General features: G+C 51.7%; 1 protein-coding gene across 4 annotated transcripts in view; it reads left to right on the top strand.

Moving 5' to 3' along the window:
• The first annotated feature begins 2969 nt into the window (after positions 1–2969).
• The window catches only part of RAB11FIP5 (RAB11 family interacting protein 5), a 104738-nt gene continuing 85097 nt past the window's right edge, over positions 2970–22610 (top strand). For 2 of the 4 annotated variants that reach the window (XM_030565457.1, XM_030565458.1), the window contains exon 1: positions 2973–3766. In XM_030565457.1, coding sequence (XP_030421317.1) covers positions 3342–3766 — 425 coding nt within the window. In that variant the 5' untranslated portion in view covers positions 2973–3341. Of the gene's footprint in view, positions 3767–22610 lie in introns of all 4 variants that reach the window. The other 2 variants (XM_030565453.1, XM_030565456.1) reach the window with 2 other exon arrangements.

Here is a 22610-nt window from a genome sequence, read left to right as displayed (position 1 = left end):
TAGAGAAATGGTCTGAAGTAAATAGGATGAAATTCAATAAGGACAAATACAAAGTACTCCACTTCGGAAGGAACAATCAGTTGCACACATACAAAATAGGAAATAACTGCCTAGGAAGGAGTATTGCGGAAAGGAATCTGGGGGTCATAGTGTATCACAAACTAAATATGAGTCAACAGTGTAACGCTGTTGCAAAAAAAGCAAACATCATTCTGGGATGTATTAGCAGAAGTGTTGTAAGCAAGACAGAAGAAGTAATCCTTCCGCTCTACTACACGTTGATTAGGCCTCAGCTAGAGTATTGTGTCCAGTTTTGGGTGCCACATTTCAGGAAAGATGTGGCTGAATTGGAGAAAGTGCAGAGAAGAGCAACAAAAATGATTAAAGGTCTAGAAAACATGACCTAGGAGGGAAGATTGAAAAAATTGGGTTTGTTTAGTCTAGAGAAGACTGAGCGGGGACATGGTAACAATTTTCAAGTACATAAAAGGTTGTTACAAAAAGGAGGGAGAAAAATTGTTCTTCTTAACCTCTGAGGATAGGACAAGAAGCCATGGACTTAAATTGCAGCAAGGGCAGTTAGGCTGGACATTAGGAAAAACTTCCTAATGGTCAGAGTGGTTAAGCACTGGAATAAATTGCCTAGGGAGATTGAGGAATCTCCATCACTGGGGATTTTTAAGAGCAGGTTGGACAAACACCTGTCAGGGATGGTCTAGAAGATAATACTTTGTCCTGCCTTGAGTGTGGGGGATGACCTCTTGAGGTCCCTTCCAGTTCTATCATTCTATGATTTAAGGTGTCAAGAAATTTTCTCTCTGCATTGTATGCTGAGGTGACATGTACCTAGTCAATATGGGGATAGCTGAAATCCCTCATTATTAATGAGTTTTTTATTTTTATAGCCTAATCTCCCTGAGCATTTCACAGTCACTATCACCATCCTGGTCAACTGGTTTGTAGTATTTCCCTATTGCTATATTCTTATTATTCAAGCATGGAATTACTATCCCTAGAGATTCTAGGTACAGTTTGGTTCATTTAAGATTTTTACTTCATTTGACTCTATGCTTTCACATATAGGGTATGTCTACACTGCACTCTAAACGTGGTTCCGTGGGTCCTGCGCCTGTCGAGTCAACGTTTCCAAACCTGTGCTTGAGTGTATTGTAAACCTGGGTTTACAATTGCTGGACCTGAGTCTCACAGCTGTGCTAGTGTGTCCACACTGTGCCACCTAGATCTTCTGATCTGGTCTTGGGTTGACCTACGTTCACACTAGGGTTGCCAACCCTCCTGGTTTCGCTGCGTGTCTCCTGGAATCATGGTCTATCTCCCAGAGGCTACTGCAGCCAAACGGGGAGATTTTAAGCACTAACAGTCCAGCAGTGCAGCAGGGCTAAGGCAGGCTCCCTTATCTGGCCCTCTGGCTCCTGGGGGGTCTCTGTGCGCTGCCCTCACCCCAAGTACCAACTCTGCATCATTGGCCGGGAACTGTGGCAAATGGAAGCTGTGGGGGGGATGCCTGCAGGCAGCGGCCTGCGCAGACCCCCTGGCCCCTCAGCCTAGCAGCCACTGCCAGAGGAATCTGCTGGTCACTTTTGGGAGCTGTCTGAGATAAGCACTGCCCCCCTCAACTCCTCCTGTACCCCAACCCCCTGCCCTAGCCTGCACACAAACTCCCTCCCAGAGCCTGCATTCCGCATTACCTCCCGCACCCAAAGTCCCTCCCAGAGCCCACACCCCTCACCCCCTCCTCCAGCCAAGCCCACACCCTGCGCCTCCTCCCACACCCAAACTCCCTCCCAGAGTCCACACCCCCTCCTGCACCCTGCACTCCCTCCCAGAGCCTGCACCCTGCACTCCTTATGCATCCCAACCCCGTCCCAGCCCAGAGCCTGTACCTTACACACAAACTTCCTCCCTCACCCCCTCCACACCCCAACCCTGTGCCCCAGTCAAGAGCCCGCACCCAAACTCCCTCCCAGAGCCTGCACCCCCTCCCCCCAACTCCATCCCAAAGCCCACATCCCACATGCAAACTTCCTTCCAAAGCCTGCAGCCTGCACCCCCTCCTCCACACAAACTCCCTCCAGAGCTTACACCACACATCTTCTCCTGCACCCAAACCCCCTACCCCAGCCCAGAGCTCACATCCCCTGCTGCATCCCATCCCCAACCCCAGCCCAGAGCCCACACCCCCGGCTGCACCTCATCTCCAGCCCCCTGCCCCAGCCTGGTGAAAATGAGAGCAAGCAGGCCACAGCTAGGAGGATGGAGGGGGAGGGGCCTTAGAGAAGGGGCGGGACAGGGGTGTGGCCTCAGGGAAGGGGCAGAGTAAGGGTCTTTGGGTTTGTGCTAGTAGACAGTTGGCAACCAGTTCACGCTGCAAAATGACAGGGCTTTGACCCGAATCACAGCGGGACTTGGACTCTGAGCCGTTCTCCCAGGGGGGTTCTAGGATCCGGGTCCTGGGTGCTTGCTGACCCGAGTCAGGCCGACTTGTGTGTGGATGGAAGTGGGGCTTGGCCTCCAGCCGGAGTCAGAGCCTGGCAGCACAGCCAGACCCGGCGAGGTTGCCAGCTCCCTGTTGTCGCCACACTGTGACTCGGGTTGTGTCCACACAGCCTGAGTGACTGGCCCCTGCCTGGCCGGGGGGGCCGCTGATTTCTTTGCAGCCTGACTCATGATTTGGGAATGCCTGGGGTGGGCACGGCTGCTGGTGTCCAGCCCCACCCAAGGCTTGGCCACAGGGCTCCCCGTTGCTTTTCCATTGCACTTCTCGGGAGCTGGAGCAAACAGCGCGCCCAGGCCCGGGGAGGGAGCGGCCTGCAGGCTGGAGGGTTTGCTGGGCCCTGGCCCCCGGCCAATGCATGCAGCTCGCCGGCGGGAGGAGCCTGGGCAGGGGGAGGGGAGCTGGACACCGAGGGGGCGGGTCCGGTCCCGGCCCGGTTGCAGCAGCTGTGCGAGCCGCTGAGTGACGCGGAGGCGCAGGGCGGCCCGGGGATTTGCTTTGCTGCGGCCGCTGCCTCCGTTCCCCCTTTCCCCGCCCCCTTTTCCCGGGGAGGAAAGTTACTTTGCAGCCGCGGGCCAGGGCGTTTGCAGCTGCGGGGAGCCTCCCTCTTTCCCCGGCCAGGAGTTTGCAGCGTATCGTCCTCGCAGGGGGCGGGGGAGCGTCTCTCCTCTTCGCATTGCACCGTCCCCAGCAGGAGCCTCCCGGGTCCTCTGGCGCTCGGGCAGCCTCGCCCCGCGAGCCGGGCTGTGCATTGCCCTGAGCCGGAGCGAGCCGCCCTTCCGCAGGGGCGCCCCGGGGGGAGCTTCTCCCCGCCCCTCCCGGAGCCATGTCCCTGCTGCGGGTGGCGGAGCAGGAGCCGCCGCTGCAGCGCTGGCTGCCCACCCACGTCCAGGTGACCGTGCTGCAGGCCCGGGGCTTGCGGACCAAGGGAGGCGGCGGCGGGGGAAAGCCGGGCACCAGCGATGCTTACACCATCATCCAGCTGGGCCGGGAGAAGTACAGCACCTCGGTGGCGGAGAAGAGCACGGGCAGCCCGGAGTGGAAGGAGGAATGCTCCTTCGAGCTGCCCCCGGGGGCCCTGGAGCGGGAGGAGCCGGCGGACTGGGGAGGGGGCTCCCCCCGGGGCAAGGGGGGCTGCGAGCTGGTGCTCACCGTCATGCACCGGGCGCTCATCGGCCTGGACAAGTTCCTGGGCCAAGCCACCGTGCCCCTGCAGCCGGTCTTCAGGGAGAGCCGCTCCATGAAGAGCCAGTGAGTATCCCGCAGGATCGGGCCCCGCTGCCCCCAGGCTGGGCCTGGCGCTCGGCTGGGTGTCGGGGTGAGGAGTGCGATTACCCCCTTGTTGCAACGGCATCGCCCCCCAAATTCAAAATCCGTCCAGATTGCACCGCATGGAGGGGCTGGCGGCCAGCCCGGGGCGCACTCACCACTTACTGCATGGCAATTTGCTAACGGGGGGTTGTAAAGTTAAGACAGCCCCTCCCCTAGGGTGACCAGACAACAAGTGTGAAAAATCAGGACAAGAGTGGGGGTAATAGGAGCCTGTATATGAAAAAGACCCCAAAATCAGGACTGTCCCCTATAAAATCGGTACATCTGGTCATCCTCCCCTCCCCCTCTTGCAGCTGGGCAAATCCCGTGGGAGTTGAGTCACCCCAATGGGAATGGGTCTTTTCCCCATCTCCGGACCGGAGTGGGTGGGAAATGCCATGGCAAAAAGTTCCAGCAATTACATGCAAGGAACATTCCCCATATAATTCCTTGGCCTCTAGGTCTGCATGGCACCGAGTGCCCCAAATCTTGTGTGCCCAGTTGCTGGAACTGGTTGACCACAGGAAGGTGGATGAAATTCAGCTTTTGCAGGGCGCTCTCCTGCACTGGAAAGAGTTGGATCAACTCCTGCTTACATGGCTGCAGTGGGGTCTCCCATCTCTTCTGTGCCAAGAGGGTTAAAAAAAAAAAAAAAAGCTTTCAGGTGCTTGGCTGGCAGGCAGCAGAGTTGGAACAAAGTTGAGTGTTTTTTTAAGCATGGGGTTGAATGCATAGTCTTATGTCCAAGGGTTGGGAGTGTTTCATGGCTCGCGTGTGCCAAATCCTAAACATCAGAGAGTCTAGTGTCCTCTACTCACTCAAAGCTTGGCTGCCTGAGTCACTGCAGAGGGAGTTGGGAGGGGCTGGGCATATGCTCCAGTCTCCATCCATTCGGTTGTGTCCCTCTCCCAGGCATGGCAGGAGACAGAGTGGAGATCTTGTGGAGAGCAGGATTAACAGTGTTAAAGGGGTCAGAACATTGTTTTCCCCTCAAACCCAAACAAATCTGGCTTGTTTTTGCTCCACAGCACAGCAAGGCTCTTGGGGCTCTGGCTTGCCTAATATGGGCAGTTTTTGGTGGAAAGGGGGTGGGTTGGTAACAATTAAAAAAGGGAATAACTCTGCTCTGTGTAGTTTGACTTATTTTTCTGGGAGTATTTGCTGATCGCTTTACTCTTACATGGATGAAGAGGTCAGAAGAGTGGATGGTTGGACAGAGAAGTCCTATTTAGGTCACAAGGCAACAGCTTATCTGCAGGCTTTAGAGGGAGACTTGATTGCTAGATCGCAACCATTGGGGGGCAGTCCCACTTGGTGTGTGTGTGTGTAATTTCAGTGCTCCTCACAGCTTGCTCTGGGCATTGATGGATTATACTCTGGGCAAGGTTGGAATGCACAAAACTCTCCATAAGGAAAGCAGTGCTCCTTTGTCAGAGTATTTAAAGAAAGCGATTGTACAAAGGGAGAGGCCTTGCGTCCGCGCCATGCTAAATATTGAATTAGGGAAACCGTGTTAAATAATCAGAGTGCACTGGCTTTACTTTGGCTCAGATCATGAAGCCGGGTAAGCATGTGCTTAACTCTGTGCGCAGGAGTAATCACATTGAATGTGGGAATGGAGCCTAAGGCTGAAAGCTCTTTGTGGCCGGAGCGATTTTTTCATTATGTGTGGTTGTACAGTGCCTAGCCCAGTTTACCCCTGATTTTGAGGTCACTGGGTGCTACTTTAGCAACAATAATACTGCTGTTATCTTGTGAGCCTTTTCCACTGTTTACATTTTGCAGGCTTTTCCTCAGGCTATATTGCCTGCCCTTTCTTCTGACTTGCTCAGGACCTGGCAGTGATGGTGTCTCGTGATGACTTGCATCACAGCTTTGATGCCTTGGTGTGTAACCCAAGTAGTGGGCTCCCGCCCAGGAACTCTGCTATGCTGATCTTAACCCTTTTCTTCACTTAGTTTTGTTTCTTCAAAGGTGTCACATGGAGCTATGTTTGTAACCCAGCTTACGTTGTGGCACTGACTGAACATACGTACAGCTTTATAACGGTGATGTAGAAACACCTTAAACATAGGTTAAAGCAAGCCTTGCATCTCAGGACAACATGGAATAACCGAACACTGGCTGCTTTTATTGTTTGATGGCAAAAGAAACTCTTCAAGCACCAAATTGCACAAGGGAAGAGCTATTAAGCATCTGTGCCATCACACATCTGAGATTGCCTGGGGCTAGACAGGGAGTTTATGTGACTGTGGGACGAAAACTCAGGTGCTCCGGTACCAAAAGCATAGGAGAATCTCCATTCATTGTCAGCGGAGTAGAGGCTAAGACACATAGCTGAGCAGTTCTGCTTCTGTCTAATGTGGGGGGTTATTGCACAAATGCTAACTCATTCAGAGCAGCGCATTGTAATCAGGAGGTCAGCAGTGCTGGATAACAGTGGAGCCATTTGTAGATTTTCATCACAAGCATCAGATGCACAAAGTGCAGTACAGTGGATAACTGCCAAGTGACTCCTGGCCTCAGGTTCTTGCATTCTCTAGGCAAGTTGTTGCAGCTGTATACTGTCATAGAGTGAGTACTTCACAGGGTCCATATGGACCTTGGGGAGTCTCTTTGGAGGAGACAGAGGTTGCTTAGCAAACTCTTACTGGAGACTGCAAGCCTGCGGGTTGGTATGAAATGGTGCAAACCCCTACACGTCTGAGGGGTTAGTTCAACAAGCTGTGTTACACAGTAACTTATAACTGCCTAACCTTGGAAGTAAACTTTCAAGGTCTGGTTGAGTCAGCTGTAGACACCTTTGTTTGGGAGAAGGTCTGCTAGTATCAGATAAAAATCAGCTCAATTCTTTGTGGCCACATGGCTGACTGCACTGCACTGTCTCCCCAAGGCCGTATGCGTGAAGATAGACATGGACCCTTCAGGAATTCATTAAACTGAACGTCTGTATCATTATATGGTGACATAAATGCAACTGGTGCTTTGCAGTGGCAGCTCACCCTGAAGAGATTACAACCAGAGTTAGGACAGGGCAGGAGATGATAAACAGAGGGTGTGTGAGGAGAGAAGGCAAGGGTGGCAGCAGCAAGATCTAAGCCAGGTTGCATAGGTTAAAAAATGTGTTTTTTCTAAGCAACTCTCTTTTTTTGAGAAAAGACACGGTCTAATGTGTTAAAGGCCTCACAGAAGCATCTTGGGGAGGAATTGCAGCAAGGGTCAAGGCAAACGTCCATAGAGTGGGCGTGGTCTGTATGGCAGGAAGCCATGGAGACAAAGCCAAGAGTATAATAAGGAATCATGCGTGGAGCAGAAACAGTGACAATTCCTGAGTGCTCAGTCATGGCAGAGATGAGGGCCATGTATGTGTCTGGATAGGCAGAGGTGGGGAGCAGAATGGTAAACTAGGGTTAGTCCTGGTATCTCCTGGTACAGGCTGCAAGCAGTAGGCTGGCTGGTAGTTCCTCACTGCTGCTGTAGGCCAGTTGTTGGCTTAAAAAGTGTTGCATTGGAGTGAGCAGGCGCACAGCTTGTGAACTGATCACTTCCATCTCCATTAAGCTCAGGCTCTTCATCTTGGCTAAGGAGGGCATATTTGTGCCAGTGGTTGCTTATGGTTTGGTCTTTTTTGTAAATTCATAGAATTTAAGGCCAGAAGGGTCTGACATACCCCTGGGATACAGCCTGAAACTGTGGGACTGCTGTGCCCCCTTAACACTCCTCCCTGGGCTGTCTCTTACAGTGCTATGCAAGTGGCAAGCTGCAAACACCTCCAGGTGCTGTGATCACTCAGCCAGCAGCATGGAGAGGCACACTCAGCTAAGTTGCATAAATTCTTTCTAAGCGACTCATGAGCTATACAGAGAGAGAGAGAGAGACACGTGTAAATATCTCCAACCACCAGCCTTGCACCTCAGAAATGTACCATTTCACACTGCTTAAGACCTTCTCTTTAACAGTGCAAACTCATTAATTAGTTCACCGCTTTGGCAAAGGATAGCAGATGCACTAGCCTTTCTAATCTGAGCAGATTCCCCAAACACGGTAGACAAACTCACTGGTAAGGATAAAACATTAAAATAAGTTTATTTTAACAACAGGTAGATTTTAAGTGATTATAAGTGGTAGGCATATAGGTCAATGTTGGTTACATACAAAATTTCTTCCAAATGTTCTTGTTGCCTTCAGATTAGGTGGCGGAGGAGAGAGGTATGGGGCAGATGTCCAGTTTATACCCCCCAGTCCATGGGCATGGAATGATACTGTCTTGGGCATGGAGTCCCCTGCTCAGTCACTGGGTTAAGCAGTCCCCATTGTCTGCATGCTTGGAGGGGGCTCACTGGGAGAATGGATTCTCCTTAATGGGCCATCAACACATGATGACTAGTCCGAATGTAAATCTGTTTTGCAGCTGTTTGTTGCTCCTTTGTTGCCACCAAAAGGCCAGCTGTGAGCATCTCCCAGACTCTCAACATATTTCAATGACACACACACACAGCATAATGTCATAACTTCAAATACAACGGTAACACACACAATTCAACAGGCTAGTAATGTTCAACAGATCATGACTTCTCAATTGATACCCCTAAGGCATACTTCGATATGATTGTATGTTTTGTACGCAGTGGTGAATGTGGGGGCTCCAAGGTGCTATTCTGAAATACAGAATCTCACAAAGGGACAATTGTTGTCTAAACTTCTATATATCAATGGCTGTTAAATTTCACCTAATTATGTCTGTGTTGAGCCCAGTCACCTGTATTTGGCTAAATCATATCTCCCAGAAAGATACCCAGAAACAGAGAATCCACCACTTCCCTTGGTAGTGTGTTCCAATAGCTAAACACCCTCACTGTTAAGAGAAATCTGTGCCTTATTTCCAATTTGCATTTATCTGGCTTCAGCTTTCAGCCAGAGGCTCTTGTTCCACCTTTCTGCACTGGATCACAGAGCCCCTTGGTAACCAGTATTTGCTTATGCACTGTAATAACGTCGCCTCTCAGTCTTTTGGGTAAATGAAACGGATTGAGCTCTTTATGTTTCTCCCTGTAAGGCAGTTGCTCCAGCCCTTGCATCATTTCCGCAGCTCTTTACTTCAGTTTTCAACATCCTTTTGAAAATGTGGACACCAGAACTGTTTGCAGTGTTCTAGTATCTGTCTTGCCAATGCTATGTACAGAGGTAAAATCATCTCCCTACCCACTACTCCCGTTTATACATCCAAGGATCACGTTAGCCCTTTTTGTCACAGCCAGAGCTCATGATAAATTGTTTGTCCGGGATGACACTTAAGTCCTTTTCAGAGTTGCTGCTTTCCAGGTTACAGTCCCTCATTCTGTAGTCATGGCCTGCATTCCTTCTTCATAAATGTATAACTTTTTGCTTTTTGCCCTATTAAAACACATCTTGTTTGAATCGGGTCAGTTTACTAAACAAGCCGGATTGCACTGTCGGATTGCCTTGACCACCTCGTTATATGTCAGTCTTGTGTCATCTGCAATTTTCATCAGCAGTGACTTTTTTTTAAAACTTACCTCCATATAATTTGATAAAAATACAGATTGTCTTCAGCCCTAGTACTGATCCCTGTGAAACCCTAATAGAAAAGCCTCCATTTGATTTCCCTGTTGACAGCTACTTTCTGAGATCTATCAGTTAGCCAGTTCTTAATCCAGTTAACACATGCTTGACTGATATTGTATAGTGCTAAAACTTTAATCGGAATGGCATATGGTATTTGGTCAAAGTATATTACATCTACATAGTCACCTTTATCAGCCAAACTTGTATTCTCATAAAAGAATGAAATCAGACATGTTTGACAAGACCTATATTCCATAAAACCAGGTTGATTGGCATTAAATTATATTCCTGTTCTTTAATCAGTTGAATTCCATACCAGTTTTTCCATTATTTTGGCAGAGATTGTTATAGCTTATAGTTACCCATGTTGTCCCATTTGCCCTTTTTGACTCTTTGCACAACATTAACACTCTTCCAGTCTTTCTGGAATTTCCCTGCTGTTCCAAGATGACTTAAAAAATTAATATCCGTGGGCCAGAGGTCCCATCAGCCAACCGTGTTAGGACTCCTCGATGCAAGTTATCTGGGTCTACTGATTTTTAAAATGTTCATACCTGGCTGCTGCTGATTAACATCTTCCTAATTACAAATGGACTGGAAAGTGCTTTATCATCCTTATGTGATGTGAGTAGGGCCCTACCACATTCACAGCTCTGAAAAACGCTTCATGGACCATGAAATCTGATCTCCTCCATGAAATCTGGCTATTGTAGGGGAGACCCGATTTCACAGGGTTGGGCGGCTAAAGAGCAGTGGTGGCCGTGGCCGGAAGCCCAGCTCTGAAGGCAGTGAGGGTGGCATGGTATGACTCAGGAGACGAAGCTGCTTCCATTCCTGTTAGGATCCCTCCTAAATGCTGAGGCTGATTCCAGGCTTGCCAAATAGTCCCAGCTGCTTTCCATTCTCCAGGTGGTGGGGGAGGTGAAATGAACTACCTCAGTCCAGTTCCAAAAGAACAAGTGTCCGTCACGACTGCCTCCGAGACTGTTGCGCCCCTCTAGCCTCTGCTAAAGCTGCCATGAGAGACAAACTAGTGTCTCCAGTAGAGGTGATGCCTCCAGATCGGGGGGGGGGGGGGAGAGGGGGTCAGTGTGTATTTTTCTGTGGGTAATTGACAGCTCTCAAGACTTGAAATCTGGTACCAGCGTGAGAACTGAATTTAAGGGTTTGTCAAGTGGCATATCCATAATGCCGCCATCCCTGTATAGGAAAGAACAGAGTCTCACTACTCTGGTGACTGCATTGAGCCAGCTTGCTCGGTTCCTGCCTCAGCTTATCTGCCGCGTGGCAATAAATCACTAAATATGCGTTACCTTAAAACTGGCCTCTCCCTCTCCCATGCACATCTGACCATCTGTCCTGCCCTGCCATCCACTGTCCAGCTATCCTGCATCTCTGGTTGCTCCATCTGTCCTGATTGTATTTGGAAGGAACCGTGCACTGAAAGGTCAAACTAATAGAGTTCTAACAGAAGCCACCTGCATTCATTCTGGTGCATACATAGTGTTTGAGACGGGCTCAGCGGGCTTCCGACAAGTCCCGGGGCTGAGTGCCACAAGGGGTAGCTCTAAAAGAAACAAAGCTGTTCTATGCCTGTGCAAGACTGTTCTTAGCTTGCATGAAAAGATGTTATAGTAGTGCAGTTACTGAATGAAACGCTTTCCTTTGCACAATATGGGATGAAACAAAAGGAGGAAAATGTCGTCTTCTGCCCCTGAAATGTGTCGCTGAAGTGGAGAGTTTGCTCCAGATGATGGGAGCTGCCCAGGCGAAGGCTGTCAAACCACCAGGGAAGAGACTGTGTGAAAGGCCATAGCTTAGGGAGGGGAGCAGAAGTGGGCCAGGGCAAGTCCCTAGAGGGCTTTAAACATGAAAGTCCGGTTCAGTTGTATCCTGAAAGAGATGGGGGCCGCTAGGGGTGTTTGCAGTTGATGTGGTTTTGCAGGGCTCAAAAACCCTACTTCCCAGTGACAAGTGGAAACTCCTTCTGGCAAATGTGGCTTGCGGGCTGCCTAAGCTGTTTTTATTTGATTCAGAACTAAAGTTTTTCACTTCATTAACTTCTGTTTCTAGTCCATGTCTTTGCAAAGATGAACCCCCCGCACGTGAGCTGTTGGGTCTTGCGTTGGAGTTTGCACCCTGCTACCTCCTGCGTTTCCAAGCATTGGGAGAGCAAAACATCCTCCCCACGGCTGCTATTCACAGCCTTTGTGTAGCAGTCAAACTTCATGTTGGTTGCGTGCTGCTACTGGGCGAACTTATGAGCAGCCCTGGAGCTATTCCACAAGAAGAAGAGGATTCCACAAAAAGTAGCATATGTGAGCAGTAGCGTGGTGGCGGAGAAGCCTCTCCTCTGCCCTCATGCAACAGCTAGGAGGCTGGGTAAGGAGCAGATCTAACTGAGGATAGAGCTTTTGCCTCCTTCCAGTGGCAAGGGGAAGAGAAGAGTTCAAGTGGGTTCAATGGGCACTTGTCGTCTCCTTAACACATGTTGAGAATGCAGCTGGTCTTGCTGCCAGCATGTTGCCATAGAAGCTTACTGGGGAGGGGGTTATCTTTCAGGCTGGCAACTGGCTGGTAGCGTCCAGGACGTTTTTCAAGCCCTGCGGGTGTGATTCTCGGTGAGTGAAGTGCATGTCGAATTCTGGCTTCTGATCCAGAACACAGATAATAGACACGGCACGCCTGAAATTCTGTATCCTGGACTGACTCTACAGGCTTGCCAAATCAAAGACCTTTTGACTTGTATTATAACCTTGCTGGCTGTCCCAACGCTGGCAGCTGGAGTTTCTGGACTGATTCTCGAATGGGCTGTAGAAGACACAAGAGCAATAGCAGTTAAACTCTCCCTGTGTTATGCTGAGTGCTGCAGCATGAAATCAGCTGCCAACAGCAGCTCCTGTTATAATTCAGGAGAGCCAAGTGGAACTCTTCTACTGTGATATGGAGTAATTGGGCTGATTTGCCCCCCTCTCCAATTCCAGTGGCTTTGGTGCTAAGAAAAGCCCCGCAGTGCAAAAATGGAGACGCATAGTCACGGCGGGGTTTGTACTCTGGGGATTTGCAGCCTTTGTCTTGCTCCAAACCCGCTGCAGGAAGGCTGAGGGCTGCTGCTTAAGGCTGGAAAGAGTCACTGGGCAGTGAGTGTGCATCCCTGCATGGCCAAAGAGGTCAAGAGGATGGGAGCAGAGGCAGAGATTGCTCCTGGAGGTGCCTCCACAATGGAGCTCACCTTGCAGTCACCAATAGGAGCTGGGGCTAGAGCACCTTTGAGAGCTTGTAGGGAGAGGTTAGTGGCCTGCATGCGTTTGGAGCCCCGAACTCCCTGGGGTTACAAGGTAACATTTCTACAGGATCAACTCAGCCCTTCATTCTGCTCAGTGATCTTAAACAAATAAGGCAAGAACGGCTTCCTGCATCTTGGCTGCATGGCCAAGCAGCCTTGAAATGTCAGTGCAGTTTAATGGCCTTGGTTAAATAGCCTTGCAAAATTATCATTAGAGCACACCAGCCCAGCTAAGATCTACCAGCCTGCCCCACTCTCCCCACACATCCACTGCCCCCAAGCTCCTCCATGCAATCGTTTCCCTTCCCTTTGTCCCTCTATTCTTCTCTCTCTCCCCCCCCCACCCACATTACAGGGAAGTAGGGAAGGGCCCCTTGCTGCTTCAGGGTTGTGTTGGTAGCTGGAGGAATACTGTATTAGTCAGCTCTCTAATCTAGCAGAACAAGGTGCAGCTAGATCCAATAGTTGGAAGCTGAAGCTAGACAAATTGGAACACCTTGCCAAGGGTCGTGGTGAATTCCCCGTCACCTGGAGTCTTTAAATCAAGACTGAGGCCATGGCTACACTTACAGTTCTGCAGCGCTGGTAGTTACAGCTGTGTAGGGCCAGCGCTGCAGTGTGGCCACATTTGCAGCATTTGCAGTGTTGTTGGGAGTGGTGCATTGTGGCAGCTATCCCAGCATTCAAGTGGCTGCAACGTGCTTTTCAAAAGAGGGGGGTGGGGTGGAATGTGACAGGGAGCGTGGGGGAAACAGAGAGAGTGGATTTTTGGAGCTGACACTGTTCTCAGCTCCCTGCCTTGCAAGTTGTAAGGACTGGAAGATACACAGTGCCTACCTTCAATCATTTTAAAAGTTTTGACCTTTCCCCCACCTGTCTCTTATTCACTAAATGCTAATTATGCACTCCTAAATAGCCGTCAGACCATTTAAACAGTTGCTCAACAGTACCCGTCCCCCTTCTCTCCTCAAGCAAACAGCTTTGAACATTCCAAAGCAATTCTCCTGCCTTCACTGGCTCGCTCGCTGGAGCACAGAGCAGCTGTGTTTGTTTTTTAGCAAGTAGCTATGGGGAGATCGGAGTTCAGCCATTCTTCTGGTTTGTTGTGGACAGGAATTCTGGGATACCTCCTTATACCCCGGAGACCAATAAAAGCGCTGGTGAGTCCACACTTGCTGACCAGCGCTGCATCACCAGCGCTGGAATCGCTACACCCGAGGCAGACCAGGTGTACAGCCAGCGCTGCAATCAGGGAGTTGCAGCGCTGGCTGTGCTTTGCAAGTGTGGCCACATCCTGAGTTGCAGCGCTGTAACCCCCTCACCAGCGCTGCAACTCTCCAGTGTAGCCAAGCCCTGAGGATCTTTCTAAAAGAGATTCTATAGCTCATTCAGAAGTCAGGGCTGTGTGTGGGAATTACCGGGTGAGGGTCTCTAGCCTGTGAGAGGCAGGAGGTCAGACTAGATCAGGAGTTCACAAACTGTGGGTCGGGACCCCAAAGTGTGTTGCAACCCCATTTTAATGGGGTCACCAGGGCTGACTTAAACGTGCTGGGGCCCAGGGCCGAAGCCTGAGCGCCACCACCCGAGGCCGAAGCTTAAGAGTTTCAGCCCTGTGTGTTGGGCAGGTTACAGGTCCCCCTTGGGCTTCAGCTTTGTCTTGCTCTCCCCGTCCCCCACCTGGGTCAGTGGGGCTCAGGCGGGCTCCTCCCCCTCCGGGGTCATGTGGTAATTTTTAGTGTCGGAAGAGGTTGGGGTGCAGTGACATTTGAGAACCCCTGGACTAGATGATCACAATGGTTCTTTTCTGGTCTTAAAACTTACAAAGAGAAGTTAGGCAGGTGGGAAGAGAGGCAGCCTGGTCTGCTAAAGGAAAGCAGAGAGAGGGGAGCAGCGGCCTTCATGCATGTGCTCCTGGGGCCTGCTCTGGGAGAGCAGGGAGAGAAAATCGTGTGGGTTTAGTAACCAGTTGGGCCAAAGCAATGACTTATCTCAGGTGAAGCAAGACCAGCTTTACAAGTGAAGTAGCAGAAACCTCTCTCTTGTATGTCTTGCAGGCTGCAATGAAATGAGCTAGTGAGGTTGCACTATAAGCTCTGCTGGGATACTGTGATGCGTTCAGAGACTCCATCACAACCTGGCTCTCGCTAGGTACAAGGTGACAGCTGGTGTGTCAGCGGTACCTGCCGAACTGCAGGCTGGGCCGGACGCGGGAGTGTTCCGATGATGCAGTGGAATAAGGGCATGTGTCATTACGTACGTTGGCTCCCCCTCTATTGTGTTCATTAATATTATAGAATGACTTGATACATCTGACTAAACGCCTCTCAAAGGTGGGCCTGTTTGTGTCTTTCACTTTTAAAGGACAAGGCAGTGGATCAAATTCAGCCCTGGCGTAAACAGGTGCCATTTCACTGGAGTTGATCCTGTTTACATCAGGGCTGTTTGGCCCATAGTGTATCTCTGTTTTCTGCGAATGTGTCGTTCCCCCCGCTCCTTTTCTTTTTTTCCTTCTTCCAGACCAGAACAAAGCCGGTCTAGCTAACCTGTAGCTTAAAGTGTGCTGGGTTATTGTCCTAATCTTTCACCCCTGGAAGTGTCAATACCCAGCAAATCCATCTCTGCATGTCGCAGTGAGCTGGGATGAAAAGTACTCAGGCTTGTTCTTTCTTTAACTCTTGAAATATAGGGGTACTAGTTGGACTGTCAGGAACTCGTCCATTAGGCTGATTCCACCTGTTGTCTCTGCCTTCACCTCTTTCCAAGATGCAGGATCTGCTCGTGTACTGCAGCATTTATCCATCCCAAACTTCTTTCCATGATGCTGGCTCTTCCACTTGGCAAGGTTGCTGCTTAATCTGAGGAAAGCATTGGGAATCCAAGCACCGATCTTAAAACCAACCCCCCCCCCATTTATCTTCTGATTGCGTTAAGCAGTGTCTGTGGAATAACTCGGTCACTCGCTGTGGGGTTTCTGTTCTGTTACTAAAAGGGGCCGCAGTTCTCATTAGGAGAGAAGGAAAAACCACGTGGTGACGCTTGCTCTTTGAGCAGAACGGTTATGTTACTCTGTTATCGGTGCTATAAGCAGGTCCTGGTGGCCATGTGGCTCTGCGTGTTTCAGTTGGCGATATGTTCTGGAGCAGCCTGTTCCTAGGTTCACTTAGTGCCAGGCTATCAAAATGCTTTATGCATCTGTGGCACGCCCCTGGCATCCCTCTACATAAGTAGTAAGTATGTATGCCTGTCTTATGGAAGAATAAAGTGAGGTCTGGAGGGTAAGTGACTGTCCCAAGGTCGTGCCACAAAGCGGAATGGGGGAAAGCTCCCTGGAGCCCCGGCTTCCCATTCGCCCCCTCCTCTACCCACTGGCTGTTCCTTGTCTTACGCTGTTTTGGCAAAACTTCCCGTGCTTGCAACATCAGTTCCTTGTCTCCCTTCCGTGTGCCGCTGGAGTGGAATGAGAACTCTGAGAAACTTGACTGAATGCAGCGTCCCATCTCTGCTGGGACATCGTGGAAACCCTGTGCTGCTCTGGGTTCAATTCCAGGCTTCGTTCCAGGGTGAGTGTCTTTTCTCTTCTTTTAAAAACTGTTGTCTGGCAAGGAGGGAGTGATATCTCAGGACTTCCTAGGGCACGCTGTTCCCGTGGGATCCCAAGGGTTTGATGATTGTGCTTTTGACTGACTCCAGCAGCAGGCTTGCCTTTGAGTGGGCGTTGATGTGTCAGAATAGCTCGTCTGGAGGAGAATGCTGCCCGCTCTTAAATGGTTTATGGAGAGTCTGATCTCAAGGGTGGCACTTTGAATCCAGCACAGGTCGGTTGTGACCAAAAGGGGTGTGGCTCTAGGATGGCCTGTACGGAGTGTCTTGACTCGTATACCCAGCGTCTTTCACTCTGGAGCCATGCCCCTTCCAGTTCCCGGTCTTGCTGCAGAAATGTCTCCTGTCTCTCTTGGTGACTCCTCCAGTCCTGAGTTACAACACTGTAGCGAAGTCTGCATGGGATCCTCTAGATCAGAGGTGGGCAAACTACGGCCTACGGGCCACATCTGGCCTGTGGGACCGACCTTCCCAGCCCTTGAGCTCCCGGCCACTCCCCCGCAGAGCCATGCCGCTGTGCGGGCAGCGCTCGGGGCAGCGGGGTTGCGTGCTCCTGCTGAGCAGCGCGGCCGCCAGACATGCTGCTCTGAGCGGCCTGGTAAGGGGGTCGGGGAATTGGATAAGGGGTGGGGAGTCCCGAGGGGCAGTCAGGGAGTGGTTGGATGGGGTGGAGGTTCTGTGGGGTGGTCAGGGGACTGGGAACGTGGGGGGGGGTTGGATAAGTGTGGGATTCTCAGGGGAAGGGGGTGTGGATAGAGAACAGGGGCGGTTGGATAGGTGTAGGGTCCCGGGGGGGCCTGTCGGGGGCAGGGATGTGGATAGGGGTCAGGCAGCAGGGGGGATTGGATTGGGGGTGGGGTCCCGGGGGCGGTTGGGAGCGGAGGGGTCCTGGGAGGGGGTGGTTAGGGGACAAGGAGTGAGGGGGGTTGGATGGGTTGGGGGTTCTGTGGGGGGGCAGTCGGGGAAGGAAGTGGAAGGGTCGAATAGGGGGCAAGGGCAGGTTGTTTGAGGAGAGTCAGCCTTCCCTACCTGGCCCTCCATGCAGTTTTACAACCCCAACGTGGCCCTTGGGCCAAAAAGTTGCCCCCCCCTGCTCTAGATAAAGAGGGTGCCCATCTAGCCCATGCAAAACATAGCCACCAAGATTATATTCTCTGCCTGTTGCTCTGGCAATGTTACCACCCCAGAATCCCTTCAACGGCTCCCCCTCTGCGTCGAGGCCCTTCTCGACTTTGCCTCAGCCCCCTCCCCCGGCCGGCTATGCCAGCCTTCATCTTCCCTTCTCACCCCGTTCATCTGCTTCGCCCGCAGCCGTTGCTGCAAGCCCTTCTCCCACCCCAGTGCATGGGACACTTCCCTGAACTGGTGCCTGACCTTGCTGTGTCCTTGCCTGTCAGATCCCTCCAAAGACCCACTTCTGTGGCGAGGCCTGAAAAGAACTGGGTAGCTACTAATGGGTTGGGAGAAGGGTGCTTGGGGGCAAGTCCAGATCTACAAGCCCCTCTCTTGTATCCCTCTGCCTGTCATGTTAGCTCGTGAGCTCTCTGGGGATGGCCCAAAGCCCTGGCATGCTGCGGGGAGCACTGTCATATCGACCAACAGCAGTGTGATTAGACCCTCCCGACATCTCCATGTGTGTCCTGTATTCGTAGATAAGAGTGGTTCCTATATTTGGCTTGCTCCTTTGTGTCTAGCTGAGCAGTGCAGGTTCATTCAGTGTAGTACTGGCCTCCCTGTCTGTGGGTGACATGCAGATCAGACCTAGGGTTTTGTGGTTAAGGCACACGCCGAGGAGATCTGGGATCTGTTTCCACTTTGTTTGTAGTGCGACCCTGGATGAGTTGGTTTAAAATCTCCATGCCTGTTTCTCCACTTATAAAATGGGGAGTGGGAGGAAATGTAATATGACAGCTCATGAACTTCCTGTATGGCCTAGCTAGGTTCTGAAAAACAAGGTGTTGAAATGCCCTTTCCTGTGCGAGGGTGAATGTCTGACTGCTGCACGGCCCAGCATGAGCTGTGATGAAATCTTTGTTTTTGGGACTGGAAAGGCAGCTGGAAGGGGATATTTTTGTGGTAATTTGACCACACCAGGAAATGCCTGGCTATGTTGAAACCCATGCTTAGTAAGCTGATCCTTCTGACTGGGGAAAGGTGGAGGATATGATTATGCTGAATGCTTTGAATGGCAGTGTATCAAATCAGATGGAATAAAAGGGGTCAAAGAGTCAGAGGTGTTACCGTGACCCTGAAACTGTGCAGCCTTAAACAGCTGTAAACAAGATGCGGGATTTGGCATACAGAGACCAGGGTTTTAGTTTCATGGGAAACACACTAAGAAGCTTATGCCAAAGTTTAGACATTGTGTTAACTAAGATACGTAAAGAAAAGATGTTAAAACACCTTACAATGCAGTTTAAAATGGAAATGAAATGAGCGTGCAAAACAAACATCACCAACAGGGCCAGTTCTATTGTTTTCGCCGCCCCAAGCAGTGCGCCGAATTGCCGCCGCGGACGGCAGGGGCAGTCCATGTGCCATTAGGGCGGCACGTGAGTTTCCTTGGCAGCGGCACTTCGGCGGCAGTTTCTGTCTTCAGGTGGAAGACAGAAGCTACGCCGCTGCAGACAGCTGAACGTAGAAGCTGCTGCCGAATTGCCGCCGCTGCGCAAACGCGCGTGCTGCCCTAAAGGCACACGCACCGCCCCCGCCGTCTGTGGCGGCAATTTGGCATGCTGCTTGCGGCCAAAAATGCACGGACTGCTGCCCCTTGCAGATTGCCGCCCCAAGCACCTGCTTGAAATGCAGATGCCTGGAGCTGGCCTTATCGCAGGCCCTTTTTCAGAGAGTATATCAGAGGTCCCTTACTGGATTGGACAATCCTTGATCGGGAGAGAAAGCGCTGGTTAGTAGTGTTGCTCAGTTCTGAGGTATGAAGGATGGGGTCTCTCATTGCTTTTAACAGACCTGGGGGGAGGAAATGCGGCTTTTGTTGATGTTCTCAGTTTTGTGGAGTCAGGTCAGCCACAGACTAATGCACTGCATGGGCATGTCAGCCACAACAGCAGTGCTGTGGGGTCTGGGTCATCTTGGTTTGGGACATCATCTGGTTGGTCTGGTCTCTCTCGTACTGCCCAGAGCTGGACGGGCTGTTTTTTCTCACTGTGCCGGTGCATGTCACAGTTGATCTCAGGATCAGCTGAGCTGGAAAGCAGAGAGGGAGAGGGTAGGAGGAGAAATAGTGGGACAGAAAGGACCACACAAAGGGATGCATGACAAACAGGATTTTCTGTATTCCCGACGGGGGTCTCTACTGGAGTGATGGTGAGGACCAGGTGTCCCTGCTGGTGTGCCAAGGGCTGGACTTCCTGATGATGCAGTAACCGTCAGAATCCTCAGGTGAAGGACAAAGGGAGGGATAGCTCAGTGGTTTGAGCATTGGCCTGCTAAACCCAGGGTTCTGAGTTCAATCCTTGAGGGGGCCACTTAAGGATCTGGGGCAAAAATCAGTACTTGGTCCTGCTAGTGAAGGCAGGGGGCTGAACTCAATGACCTTTCAAAGTCCCTTCCAGTTCTAGGAGATAGGCCTCCATCCTGCTCCAGGGGCTTTAAAGGTAATTGGTATATCTCCAATTATTACCTAACAGCCATCTCCTTCCTCCAGGAATTCCCCAGTTGGTTCACATGTCCCTGCCCCCAAAATCTCTCTTCTGCGGCCCTGAAAAAGGGATGATGGGTGGAATAGTCCCTCCTCTTATTTGTTCACCAATATACCAGACCTACTGTCCGACATACCAAGTTTAGTCTGTTAACTTCCAGTCCCACACTTTCCTTGTTTACCAGGTGCAGTCTCAGTACAGTCCTTCAGTTATATCAGGAAAGCTGTTTGGTTTAGACTTACTCAGTCTGTTTTTCTTTTTCACTAACTTTTATAAACAATCTTATGCACCGATCTAAGCTGGACTTTTCTTACCCTTTCCCGTCACTGTTTGCTATGATAGGTGATTGCACCATTTTAATGACGGTTCACTCAGAATGTGGGTATGTTTGTAGGCCCAGTTATCACAACAGTGGGTCTCCGTCATACTTGGCACCTCAGCTGGAAACTTTTCACATAGTTCTAGTGCATGCAGTGCTGGTGACAGGGAGGCACCAGAGATGCTGAGGCATTCGCTCTGTCTGCAGAACCATTGCAGCAATGCCAGTTCTCCTGTACTGGAAAGAGCGCTGCTCTCTGCAGAGACTCGATGAGGGGAAAGGCGTGGGTTTGCCCACTGGGAACTGGACTGAACCGCCAAATTAATGTCTCACTGGTCTCTGCACAGCCTCCTGACTACACAGAGCTATTTCTCAACCCACCACCTTGTCTCCCTCCCTGCTCTTTTCCCCTCTCCCAGGCAGGATCTCACTGACTCTTTGAAAGAGACAGGGTTGGCTGTGATTCTGACCGAGGTGCCTTCCATCTAGAATCCCTCCACCTGCCCCAGTGACACTGTTTCCTCCTGTGTCGCCAGGTGGGGCTGAATCCAGCACTGGCGTTTCATGCACTACGTGCTGCCTGTAGTGCAGGACCAGTGCAGCCACTAGGTGAACTAGGTGGCTGCCTAGGGTGCCAAGTGGTTGGGGGCGCCAAAAAGCCTGCTCAAGGGAGGCGGTGGAGTGGAGGTGAGCTGGGGGGCGTGGGGAGGGCTGCCTGCAGCAAGTAATGGGCAGGGGGGCATGCGCTCTAATTCTCCTCCCCTCCCAGGCTTGCTGTGCCAAACAGCTGATTAATGCTGCAAGCCTGGGAGGTGGGAGAAGTGGAGCAGCACCAGCGTGCTCAGGGGAGAAAGCGGAGCGGAGGTGAGCTGGGGCAGGGAGTTGCCGAAGGGGAGTCTCCCCTGCTCTTTCCCTTGGCCCCCACCCCTGCTCTGCCCCAACCCTCCCCCCTCTCCCCTGAAGACTGCAGCCAGGCCCGACCCTGCACCCAGCGCATGGTAAGTGGAGTGACCCGGCCCCAGCCTGCTCTGCTCCCCTGGCTCCCAGGCTTGGGGGGAGGGGGAATCCCCGCCCCCTTGCACTCGCCAGTGGCACGGCTGGGAGTCAGGGGAGCGGAGCAGGCTGGGGTGGGTCACTCCACTTCCCGCAGGAAGTGGCCTGTCCCCTTCCCTCTCCCTGTCCCCCATGGAGGTCTTGGGTCACCCCTCTTCCCACAGAGGCCTGGGGCAGGGCCCCACACAACCCCTCCTCCCCATGGAGGCCTCCGCCCCCTGCTGGGGATAGCTAAGGACGGCCCTGGATCCCTGGGGCAGGGGGAGAAGGGCTCATGGTGGAAGTTTCGCCTAGGGCGTGAAATATCCTTGCACTGGCCCTGCGGCAGTGACCTGCCTTTGTTCCTTTCCGGGCAGGGTCTTTGTTTTTCGCAGTCCCGTTTTTCTTTCCCATTGCACTTTTGGAATGTGACTTGTGAGCAAAGAACTCACTGCTCAGCAGCCAGGTGCTGTCCTTGCCTGGTGACCTCACTACTTCAGTGAAAGCTGCGGTTGCTGTAGATGTTGGGGGAAGAACATCGCCTTCGTGTGCTCCTTGTGCCACTTTTGTTACCGATCACCTGGATTAACTGGAGGCCCAGGAAGATCTCCTTGGTATGGGAGCTAGTGGCCAGAGCACAGGGCTGGGGGTCAGGAACTCTCCTGTATTCTAATCCTAGCCCCAGTCTGGACTTCCCCATTCCTGCAGCAGGGATGAGATGGCACATGTCTGTCTCCAAAAGGGCTCTGGGGGGGTTGGTTAGTGCTTTGGGCACAGTGTGAAATACGTCCTTGTTAGACGTCTGAGACTGTGTGTCAGTCACTGCAGGGCTGTGCCCATCCTCTGGCAATGACTCTTGACTTGGCTGTTACACCTGTGGGGGTGGCGCCGTGGTGATTGCAGACTGTGCGTGGCAGTGTTTTTATTTCTGCAGGGCCTCTAATAGATGTGCAGAAGGGTGGGGTGTGGCCTGGCTTCCTCTCTGCTCCCACTCCAAACCTCTGGCCTAACTTCTGCTTCTCTGTGCTCCTTCTCTTGACATCCTGGCTGTGCCAGTGGGTCACTCGCCCTCCTCTGATGTGCTCCTCCCACAAAGCCTTTAAATGTTAATCCCTCCAGGAAGGTGTTAACTGAGCTGAAGACCTTGCTGCTTCTGTTATGCTCTTGTGACTCACCTGGTGTGTCTGGTCTGAGTACAAGGACCTTGGAGCAGGGTCTCGTGCAGCGCAGAGCATGCTGTCTCCTAGACATTAAGGCCAGAAGGGGAGCGATCATCTAGTCTGACCTCCCGCACTTTGCAGG

Source organism: Gopherus evgoodei, chromosome 5 (assembly GCF_007399415.2).
Source record: "Gopherus evgoodei ecotype Sinaloan lineage chromosome 5, rGopEvg1_v1.p, whole genome shotgun sequence".
In the NCBI taxonomy this organism is placed as follows: Eukaryota; Metazoa; Chordata; order Testudines; family Testudinidae; genus Gopherus; species Gopherus evgoodei.
This window is presented reverse-complemented; position numbering and strand designations above follow the sequence as displayed.